Source organism: Caretta caretta, chromosome 20 (genome assembly GCF_965140235.1).
Source record: "Caretta caretta isolate rCarCar2 chromosome 20, rCarCar1.hap1, whole genome shotgun sequence".
In the NCBI taxonomy this organism is placed as follows: Eukaryota; Metazoa; Chordata; order Testudines; family Cheloniidae; genus Caretta; species Caretta caretta.
Window position 1 is genome coordinate 11,738,570 of NC_134225.1, and position 12,029 is coordinate 11,750,598.

At 44.5% G+C, this 12,029-nt stretch overlaps 1 protein-coding gene across 6 annotated transcripts in view; it reads left to right on the plus strand.

Moving 5' to 3' along the window:
• Nucleotides 1-12,029, plus strand: part of HDAC7 (histone deacetylase 7) — a 243,150-nt gene that overhangs the window by 54,912 nt on the left and 176,209 nt on the right. The window contains exon 1 of one of the 6 annotated variants that reach the window (XM_075121818.1): nt 1,388-1,463. The exons of the other annotated variants lie outside the window; for them this stretch is intronic. Within the exon in view, the coding sequence (XP_074977919.1) occupies nt 1,445-1,463 (19 nt within the window). The 5' untranslated portion in view covers nt 1,388-1,444. Of the gene's footprint in view, nt 1-1,387; nt 1,464-12,029 lie in introns of those variants that run through there. 6 annotated transcript variants of the gene reach the window in all.

Below are 12,029 nucleotides of genomic sequence, written 5' to 3' on the forward strand. Positions count from 1 at the left end.
ATCGATATAGCTACAGCCTCTTGAGGAGATGGAGTACCTGTGCTGCTGCAGCACTGTAAGTACCTAGCTACAGGGGCAGCTGCCATTTTGTGAGGCAGAGTTGACACAGACTGTTACAGAGAAGATGCACACAGTGCTCTCTCATGGAAACTTTACTGGTTCTTTCTTGTTTTGTTGTTTTCCCTTAACCTAAAATAAAATTTCCTCTGACTGAAAGCACACAGTAGCTCTTTGTGTACAGTGAGCCAATTATAAGGAGCCAATTATTTTTTGCAAGCACATTGGGCAAAAGACTTTTCATTGAATTGTTTGAACAGTGCTGCCTCTCTGAGCAGTAAGAGCTGGTCCAAATTCCCCACATTTAAAAGGTATGTGAATTTTCTTGTTTCTTGCCCAGCTCACAGAGCCCTGATAGGCTGTTTCAGTGCTATAGCTGGAAGAATACCTCAACAGTTTTCTCTTTCAACAAGCCACTCATGTAAAGAGGTGCATTTGCTCTGTGGGGGTTCAGCCCTCTAATGGGGCTGCTTTCTACTGACTGACATACTAGTGGAGAAATGTACTGGCAGGAATGTTCATGGAAGGTCAATTTGAAGCATATATGAGAGAATATTGCACAAATGCAGAAGGCTACTAGCTGAAAGGAAGGGTGGGCTTGCAGTCAAAGGTGCTGGGTTCAAATCCTGGTTCTGCTGCAGCGTTCCTGTATGAGTGTGAGCAAGTCACTGATGTTTCCTTCCTCAGTCTTGGTAACTGGAGCTGGGACTTAAAGGAATTGGGTGCCATTGACTTGTGTAGATGCTTTAGAAATCTCAGGTCTAGACTGTTAGCTTGTTAGGGCAGAGGCTCTCTTTTAATGTGTGTACCTGAAGCAGCCATCATGATACACTGCAGGTGCTGCTATAATACATATAATAAAAACACCTCCATTTCCCCCACTAAAAACAATCACTTGGCTAAAAAAGCTAAATCCACTTTGGCTGTGTCTGCTCACCTTGAATTCACACTCCTTGAATATTCTAGTGACCAAAGTGCTGGCAGGAACGTTATGGAACTAGGCCATTCTCAGTGACTCTTTGAGACTATCTGCAGAAAGACAATGCAGACCCAGCATTCTTTGGCAGTTTTGTTTTATTTTGAAACTTGTTGGTCCCCAGCCGGGTGAGAGCATAAAATAAAAGGATGCAAGATAAACCCACTCGTGCTAGAGAGTGAGCCAGTGACTGAGGCGGCACAGGGTCAGGTGCTGTCATTCTGAAACTGATCATGGAAATTACATGAGAAGAAAAAAAGGTAGAGAGCAGGGCTCAGGCTCCTCGCAGCTCAGCGTGCAGACCACACTAAAGGGCTGCCATAACTGAGCAGTGTGAGATGCACAAGGGGGAGAGAGAGACAGAAAGTCGAGGGGGACCAGCTGGCACAGTCCTCAGCTCTAGCCGGACAGATGAGCACGGGCAACAAAGGTAATGGCAAAATACTCTTCTCAACTCACCTTCTGTGTATAATTGTACCAACACTTATCCTCCCCCAACACTTCCCCAGCAGTCTGTCTCTCTCTTAGAGGTGTTTCTATAGTGACCGTCACTGTGGTATCTAAGCATGGAGGACTTTAGCAATAACCTGATGCCAGCTGTTAGGAAGCAGCAGGAGAACTGGGTGTGGTATGGATGGTGGTCTTCATGCTGTTTCTTTGGGTTTAAAACATATTTAATTTGCATCCTTCTTACTTATTATTGATCCAGGCCTTGATGAGTGTGAGGCTGCTCATAAACTCTACAAAGAAGCTACGGTGTACAGTGTCCTGCGGTGGGTAGTGCTCTAGGATGAAGCTAGGTTCCACGCATATTGCATAGTCTGTTTATATCTCTGTCATCTTAGAAGTGCATTAAGAGCCTCACCCAGTGGTCATTGACTACTGTGAGTTATGGGTCTGTCCTTGAGCCAAAGAGTCTTAAGGGCCTATGCTGACAGATGAGCTGATACACTGCTCCCTCCCCCTGACAGCATTAAACTCAGAGGTCACAGCACGGAGCCAGTGGCAGGGGTACTGGATTAGCTGCCAGGGGACCTGAGTTCTCTGAGCCTCAGTTTTCCCATCTATAAAATAGGGATAATGGCCCTCCTTGGAGAGGAAAAGGACCAAGTATCATTTTTATCCTGGTGTCCTCCCTGCCCCTCCTCCCCAATGGTTACAAAGAACAGTGATTCGGCACCACACCAGGGTTTGTTACTTTGCATCACATATTCAGGGCAAGGTTGGGCTTTTCACCCCCAGAAACAGGAAATGGAGAGGCATGGTTGCTCTGACAACTTTTACTCTGCCCCCTTGTGTGCTGGCATTTCAATGCCACCTGAGCCCATAGCACATGCAGCACTGTTGGGCAAATAATGTCTGGACAAACACAGATTAACTCCAGGATAAAAACCAGGACCTGTGCTGACTGCAGCACAATATCAGGTTACACAGGTTCCTAGAACAGTGGGCATTAACCTTTTACAACCCTGGCCTGTATCAGGTGGTTTGGCCAGAAAATTAAGACTGTTTCCCCATTAATCCTCCAGTGAATCTATCATTCCATTTCAGACGTGCCTGCTCTCTTCCCTCCTTTCTTCACATCCCCTAGTACTGTCTCACTCCTCCAGCTTCCTCTTAAGATCCCCTTACTCTCAAACCTCCCTCTCCCAGTTCCCTCTCCCACTCCTTCCCCATGATTTCTTCACTGGGTAGCATGCTGATTTCCTCCCACAGTCCAGGCTCCAGGCTGTGCTCTGGACTCCTTTACCCTGGGACCACCTTCCTCCTGGGACCACCCAGGCAATGAGTGAGCAAAGGTGCATCTCCACGGAGCCCTGTCTTATATACATGGGATTGCAGGCCAGCTAAGATTGCCAGCTGTACCAGTACAGTTCTATCACCATTAATATTCATAGGAATATAGGACTTGCCAGACTAGAAGTCATGAATAATCTAGCCCAATATTCTGTTTCAAACAGTGGCCAGTACCATCTGCTTCAGATGAAGGTGCAGAAAACCCCACAACAGGCAAAACCATCTTGCAATCCTTATTAAAAATACTGCTGGGGTTTGAAGAACAGTGGAGTATCATTAGAGTATGTATTAGATTTTTACTGTAGGATACTGCAGTACATTTTCTACAAGAAGAACCCATCTAAGGCTGTATCTACACTGCAGTTTTCATTGGCAAAACTTTTATTGGTCAGGGGTGTGAAAAAACACCCCCTGACCAACAAAAGGTTTACAGAAGAAAATCGCCGGTGTGGACAGCACTTTGTTAGGGGTGGTTTTATTTTGGTGGCAGAAGAGCTCTCCTGCTAATAAAGCGTGGCTATGCTGCATACCTTACAATGACACTGCCGTAGCACAGCTATGCAGCTGTAAGGTACACAGTATAGACCTAGCCTAAGATCCACGTTCTCACTCAATGTGGCATCCATGAATTCTGAGTGAGGAACACAGGCTAGCAGCTATCTCAGTGTAACATGCAGTGTGAGAAAGAAAAGCAGCTAGTTTCACAAGCTAACTCCAAAGACACTGTCAATTTCTTCCAAACCTACCGAAAAACCTCACCTTTGGGCTGATCCTACCTAGGAGGTTGGAAACATGGTTGTAGCATCAAACAGCTCCTGTATCCTTAACTATGGAGTGCAAGCAAAGCCTAAAACCCAAAGTAACTCCATCCACACATTAGAACCAAGAGCGGTAAGGTCCAGATTTTTAACGGTATTTAGGCATTGCAGCACTCAGTGTTGCAAAGCCTAAATGATTTAGGAGACTAAATCTTATTTTCAAAGGGATTTAGGTGCTTAGGAGCATGTGGGCATTGTGGTGTTCAGCACTGCAACACATAAATATCTCTAGAAGTCTGGGCATAACTGCACTGTTATGGCCTGAGCCAGCAATCCTTTACTCACAGGCTTGGACCCGCCTTACAAAGCAGTCGTCTTGCTTTTGATGGGATTCCCTTTATGAATCAGGATTACACATCAGCAATGGGTCGCAGTGTCACATCTTTGGTTATTAGTGTACATATTAGTGCAATGAGTGTGTAGGTACCTGTTCGTACATGTGTATCTGCTTAGACATGGACACGCAGGAGAAGTCCACCTGCTTGGATTTGCATGCATGCAGGATTCTGTGTGCGCACGTATGTGTGTCAGAGAGCTCAAAGGCTGTGTGGATGAGCATTTAGCCATACCCATTCTACCTTATTAACAAAGAACTGACAAGCTCTGTTTGTGCAATGTTGTCAATTTGCATATTCTTGGCTTTTCTTAAAGCTTCAGCTCTTGGAGTCATGGGATTTTGTGAGAATTTCAACTTTTGTAAAAAAAGTTAACTTCTAGTTCTTTGGACTGCAGAGAACAGCTTGAAAACATGACCCAAGTGCCCCCTCAGTACTCAGGAACCAGAAGGCAAATGGAAAGAACCCAACATCTTTAGAGTCTCATGATTTTTAAGCTAGTTTTGGAGGCCTATGTTTTGGGTGCTTGGTGTTGGCAATACAGTGGGTGATCGTACGTCCTGAGCATCCCCATTCTGGGGAGAGGGGTGCTCCTCTGTGCACAGAGGCTGCCCTTAGGGTTTGAGCCCCGAGTCCTCTCCCTCTAGCATGTGCCTTTTGCATCCACTCAGTCAGTCACTGCTCATTGCCTGGCCTGGAGGGCTCTGCAGTCCATTCCATTAGCTCAGCAAGAGAGTATGTTTCACTGAGGATCGGTTTATACAAAAGAAAACAGACCCTAGCAGGAGATGAGTGACTCAGTAGCTGGGACTGCCAGCAAAGCAGAGGATGCCCTGGAACGGACACAGCCCAGTGAAACATGGGTAACGGAGGTGCAGCACTGCATGGTAGCGGTAGGTTTGCTGGCTGGCCTGGCTCACATCCCTTCAGAAACAACCAGTTCTCTGGAGGGCTTGTATGGGATCAATGAAGTATGCCCACCCATTGCAGATGAGCAGATGTCCACTCTGCTGCTTTGCCCGGCGGGCACATATCCCACTAAGTGAACCAGTAAGTGCTATCCCTTCTCCAGGGGCCAGTGTTTGCCCATACTGCTGAAATTGGCTGGAACATGCCACTGCATACATACCTCACTGCCACATTTACCTGGTGCTCACAATCTTCCCGCTCGCTGGTGTGGCAGAGATGATGTGCTAATGGTGCCCCCTAGAGGTGATTTCAGATGGGCGCTGCCTTTTGTGTCACTGCCTTCTGCTTGCCTTAGCATGTGGTGAGAGTGAGGAGGAGAAAGTGCTTGCACTGGCCTTTGCAACTGATGTTGGGCTCTTTTTGTGGTTCATGATATTTCTTTTCTGCAAAATGGGAACCCCAATGAAATTAATGGAGAAAGTGCCTGCTTTTCAAGGTGAATGTTTCACCTTTGGGAGTGAACCCAGAACCAGCCAAGTGGCTAGGGCCTTGCAGGGGACTCAATTGGGGCTAAACCCCCCTGGGGATGTACAGAAGAATTACAGAATATCCCAGCACATGACATGGCCGTGTCGCACAAGACAGGTGCTGGGAGGGGGATGCTCTGTGCAGAGCGCTGACCCCACACATGGGCCAATTCAGCCAGAAGAGTAAGACAGACATGGGGGGAGAGAGGAAAAGGGGAGAGAGAAAGTCGCATGAAGGAAAATGGATTCCAGATGCAGAGAATCATTGAAGTGTAGAACTGGAAGGGAATCCAATTGAGTGGGGCAATTGGGGTAACGTCACATAGTGAAGGCTAATGGCATATTGGGCTGTGTTAGTAGGAGCATTGCCAACAGTTCGAGGCAAGTGATTATTCCCCTCTATTCGGCACAGGTGAGGCCACATCTGGAGTATTGTGTCCAGTTTTGGGCCCCCCACTACAGAAGGGATGTGGACAAATTGGAGAGAGTCTAGCAGAGGGCAACAAAAATGATTAGGGGGCTGGGGCACATGACTTACGAGGAGAGGCTGAGAGAACTGGGGTTATTTAGTCTGCAGAAGAGAAGAGTGAGGGGGGATTTGATAGCAGCTTTCAACTACCTGAAGGGAGGTTCCAAAGAGGAATGAGCTTGGCTATTCTCAGTGGTGGCAGATGACAGAACAAGGAGCAATGGTCTCAAGTTGCAGTGGGGGAGGTCTAGGTTGGATATTAGGAAACACTATTTCACCAGGAGGGTGGTGAAGCACTGGAATGGGTTATCTGGGGAGGTGGTGGAATCTCCATCCTTAGAGGTTTTTAAGGCCCAGCTTGACAAAGCCTTGGCTGGGATAATTTAGTTGGTGTGGGTCCTGCTTTGAGCAGGGGGTTGGACTAGAAGACCTCCTGAGGTCTCTTCCAACCCTAATCTTCTATGATTCTATGAGTGGAAATCAGGGTGAAGCTGGGAAGGAGCTCAGCACAGAGTGGTAGATGCAAGTGCTGCCATGCAGGAGCTCAGGACCATTGGATTTCTATACCTGGCTTCAGACTAAGCAAATGACTAACCCACCTGTGAGATGCTCTCTGCTGCCTGGGGATCCAATAGGACTGGATAAACAGCATCCCATATAGGAGGGGCTGTGAACACAGCTGCAGTTGAGCCACCAAAGTGCTAAACTCTCCCAGAAATCAGATTTCAGAGTGGTAGCCATGTTAGTCTGTATCAGAAAAAAAAAAAAGAAAACCAAGAGGAGTACTTGTGGCACCTTAGAGACTCACAAATTTATTTGGGCATAAGCTTTCATGGGCTAAAACCCACTTCATTGGATGCATACAGTGGAAAATACAGTAGGAAGATATATGTACACAGAGACCATGAAAAAATGGGTGTTGGCATACCAATGGTAAGGAGACCAATCAGTTAAGATGAGCTATTATCAGCAGGAGAAAAAAAACGTTTGTAGGGATAATCAGGATGGCCCATTTCAAACAGTTGACAAGAAGGTGAGAGTAACAGTAGGGGGGGGGAAAATTAGCATGGAGAAATAGTTTTCAGTTTGTGTGATGACCCATCCACTCCCAGTCTCTATTCAAGCCTAATTTAATGGTGTCCAGTTTGCAAATTAATTCCAATTCTGCAGTTTCTCGTTGGAGTCTGTTTTTGAAGTTTTTTTGTTGTAGAATTGTGACTTTTAAGTCTGAATGAGTGACCAGGGAGGTTGAAGACCAGTCGCAGAACAGTTCAACATCCCTGGTCTCTAAGGTGCCACAAGTACTCCTTGTTTTTGGTTTTTTTCCCCCTCCCAGAAATGTGAGGCCAGGAAACCAAGCTCAGAGAGGAGAGGAGCTGGCCAGAGGGGGCCTAGGGATTCTGCCAGCTGTGTGGTAAATGTAGCTGAGTGAATAATTGATTTTTCAGTTTGATGACTGAACTAAACTATCCCCCCTTCCCACCCCACAAAATCATTCAGTGTTGAACAAAATGTTTCATTTGATGCGAAATATTTTCTGTTTTGTTTTCACATAATTTATATCCTTTTAAATGTTTTAATAAATCTAGTCAAATTTTGAAATGAAACGTTGTTTCAAAACAAACAGTTGAATTTTATTTCAGTTAGTTTGGCTGGAACTATTCACTGTCTTCTACCCAATTTCACAAATATTTTCAGTTGACCTGAAACTGCATTTTTTGTCGAATAAACTATTTGTCAAAAAAATTTCACTCAGCTGCTGTGGTAGCACAATCTCTACCCCCCTCTAGGCCCTGGCCCATCCACAGGCCCCAGCCACAGCATGCTCACATCTCATATTATTCCCTTGTCTGATTCACCTCTTGGCCTGGTCCTAGTTCTCTTTTCCTTGTTGTTTTACATGGTTTCCTTTTTTTCATGAAAAGCCTGTTTTAAAACCAGACTAGAGTCTTAAGGGCTGGTCTACGCCAGTGGTTCTCAAACAGGGGTATGTGTATTCCTAGGGGTACGCAGAGGTCTTCCATGGGGTATATCAACTCACCTAAATATTTGTCTAGTTTTACAATGAGCTACATAAAAAGCACTAGCAAAGTCAGTACATATGAAATTTCATACAAACAATGACTTGTTTATATACAAGTACAATATTTATATTCCAATTGATTTATTTTATAATTATATGGTAAAAATTAGACAGTCAGCAATTTTTCAGTACTAGTGAGCTCTGACACTTTTGTATTTTTATGTCTGATTTTGTAAGCAAGTAGTTTAAGTGAGGTGAAAATTGGGGGTATGCAAGACAAATCAGACTCCCAAAAGGGGTACAGTAGTCTGGAAAGGTTGAGAGCCACTGGTCTACACTATATAGTTAGGTCGAAATAAGGCAGCTTATGTCAACCTAATTATGTCAGTGTCTACACTACAGTCTTCCTCCCACCGATGTAAGTGCTCCCCGCCGACGTAAGTGCCATTCTATGCTGACATAATAATGCCACCTCAATGAGAGGTGTAAGACTTATGTCAGTATAGCTAGGGCGACACAATGGCTGTGTAGACAATGTGACCCTTACATCTGCGGTTGGCTGTCTTGTCAATTTCATGGCGGGAACCAGGCAGCTAGATCCCAGCTGCCTGCTGCTCCCCTGGAGAGCTGGGCGGCTAGACCCTGCTCCTGGCTGGGAGTCAGGTCGAGAAAGCTGGATGGGAGCCTCCCTGCCCACTACCCATCAGGAGCCAGGCAGCCTTGTCAATTAGGGGAGAGAGGCTGAGTACAGATTGGAAGCGATCAGGGATCTGCCACAAACCATGTCACTGGCTGAGAAACTCCCTGGCACGCTGTAAAATAGCTAACAGGTTTTCAAAAACTGAGAATTTTGATCACTGGCTCAAGAGCACTTTATGTAACCAGAATGTCATGCTCCTCTGTACCAGATGTGGACTGGTGACAAGGCTTGCTTATACACTCCCAGATGTGTTGATCACAATATCCTTCAGTGGTCTGCCAGGTATGGCTGAAGTCTATTTATATAAGGTTTTTTACACACATCGTCATCGAGTGGCTGAGCAATATAATACAATTTAGCATTCCATTACATCTCCCCCTTTGTCCTACTTTCCTGCCATTTACAATATTTACACTATCATACTGTCTTTGAAGTTCAGTAGGTATCACTCTGTTAAGTGTCTCTGGATTGTACTGGTTTTCTATTTACACAACCCAAACACGTAACAACTTGCTCATCTGGCTGTCCATTAGTTGCAATGACTGACTGTGGTTAATTTGGAATGCTTGAGTCTACTTCTTGTTCTGCATCTACCATCTATAGCATTTAATCTGTTGATTGTTTTTTCTGAGGAGCAAACTGTAGATGTCAATGGTTTCTGTTGAACTCTCCACCATCGATCTCAACAACTTATGATCTGGGTGCTGAATTCCTTTTCCTTACGACAGCTGGAGTTGTCCATCCTTTTTGACATGAACATGGTCACCAGGTTCTAGACTTGGCAGTTCTCTACATGACGTCTGTTGTAAAAGTGTGCATAAGTGCTTTTAGCCTTTTTATCAGATTTAGCTACTCTCTTCATGTCTGGCCACTTTGGAGATATATTCTGTTCCAAAGTTGGAACAATAGTTCTGAGTTTTCTTCTCATATGGAGTTGTGCTGGGCTATAGCCAGTACTTGCTATTGGTGTTGATCTGTAACTCAGAAGAGCAAGAAATGGGGGGGAAGGATAGCTCAGTGGTTTGAGCATTGGCCTGCTAAGCCCAGGGTTGTGAGTTAAATCCTTGAAGGGGCCATTTAGGGATCTGGGGCAAAAATTGGGGATTGGTCCTGCTTTGAGCAGGGGGTTGGACTAGATGAGGTCCCTTCCAACCCTGATATTCTATGATTCTTGTTGTAGGACTTTCTTGGCTGTCTATACAGCTCTCTCAGCCTCTCCATTCATTTGTGGGTAATGTGGGTTGCTAATATGATCAAAATCATATTTTGTTTGGAATTACTTAAATTCTGCTACCATGAATTATGGTCCATTGTCCATCACTAGTTGTTCTAGAATACCAAAATGAATGAAATGCACTTCGTTTTTTTGGTAACACTGCAACATGTTATGTCTTTTAAGTTCATTATTTCTAAATACCTGGAAAAATACTCCATAATGATTAGGTAATGATGTTCTCTGAATTTGCATAAATCTGCACTTAGTCTCTTCCAAGGTCTATCTGGTAGGGGTGTTTGTACACTCTGATTCAATATGGTCTCTTAAGTTGATTTCTACTGGATCTCTTTTCAAAAGTCCAATATCATCAAACCCTTCATTGAGCTCTTCCACCTTTCTCCTTAGGTCCATCATGGCTGCCACATTGCAGCTGAGAAGGTTCTTGGTCTTTGATCCTTTGATCACATGCACTCTGAATGCAAACCTGTTGTTTCTGTAAGTTGTTTCTCTGGTGAACAGGCCCATCCAGTTCAGTATACCTCCAGGTCTAGTCAGATATATGTCAGGTAACTTCAGCTCCAGGAGGGGTTGAAAGTTACTTGAAGTCCCTTCTGAGATGACTGTGATGTCATCTCCTGAGTCAAGTTTAAATCAATGGTCTTACCGTGAATGTTCAGTTTCACTCTCCAGGCAGGTTCTATATCATCATGAGTGATCAATCCCAGAAACAATGGCTCTCGATTGTTTGTAATATGACTCTACTTTCTGAGTGCTTTGGTGTAGCAAACAGATGCAAAATGTCCATATTTCATACAATTATTTTACTATGCACCTCTGGCTGGACATACATCATATCTTGGAATATGACTTTTTTCTGCACTTTGTATGTCTAGGCTGGAATTTGTCCCTCTTAGTCTGGGAGTTCTCTTTCCTTGCCTAGCAGGTTTTATGATGACTTTTAACGCTCAATGTCTGTTTATAGCTTCTACGCTAGTTTCAGGTTTCTTGGGTTGCTCCTGCTTGCTGTTTGATTAATTCTGACTGCTTTGCTATCTGTTTAGCTGTAGATAGGGTTAACTCTTTCTTAAATAGTAGCCACAGTGAAAAGTTTTTATCTGTTAACCCAATAACCAGCCTGTCTCTGATATTTTAATGTTTTGCATTCCCCAAATCAGTTTTCAGCCAATGTATTCAGAGCTCTTATATAAGATTTAATATTTTCCCCTGGTTCTTGAATTCTCTAGTGAAAATATGCTCTTTCATAAACCACATTTCTCTAAGGTGTAAAGTATGCATCAACATAGCCAGAACCCTTTTATAGTCATCTTTGTGACTGTCTTCAGTAAAGTCAAATGATTTAAAGATATGCTCTGCCTGTTTCTGCATAGTATAAATTGAATAAGTTACCTGTATATCTCCAATTTCTTATTGAAGTTTGTTTACAATGCAAAATTTTGCAAAATATTCTCTGTCCATTTTGAAAGTTTGTCAAAGCTAAAGTTCTCTGGTAATTGAAGAATGGCGTGTAGATGAGATCCTGCAACCTTTATAGCTTTATTCTTTGTGTATGCAACCTTTTGCTGTTTATTCTGTTTCTCTTCTTAGTTTACTCCTGACACCATGTCATGCTCCTTTGTACCAGACATAGACTGGTTATAGAGTTTGCTTACACTCAGCTGATGTATTCGTCATATGATCCTTTAATGATCTGCCAGCTATGGCTGAGGTTCATTTACATTCCATATTTTACACACAGTGCCACCTAGTGGCTGAACAGTATAGTATGGTTCAACATTCCATTGCACAGAGATCACCAAGCTACCCTCTCGACCCTCTAGGCTTCAGAGCCAGAACTCCAGCATGAACCACAACGTCCACACTGCTAGTTTTAGCATGCTACCTTGAACCCTGCTAGTGCAAGTGTGTCTACCTGTGCTGGGAAGCTCGCTCCAAGCTGCAATGTCGACATCACCCCAGAGATCCTGGAGCTTGTGTCCCAGCTCAAGATTGTTACCTGAAACTGAAGCTGCTCCTCCAGCTCTAAAGCTTGCACCTGAAGCTCTGCTCTCTGCGAACCACTTTGAGTGGCACCATGTCGGGCTCAACGGGCAGTGATCAATGGCTCCATGTCTAGCTGGCAGCCGGTGTCAAGTGGAGTGCCCCAAGGGTCGGTCCTGGGGCCGGTTTTGTTCAATATCTTCA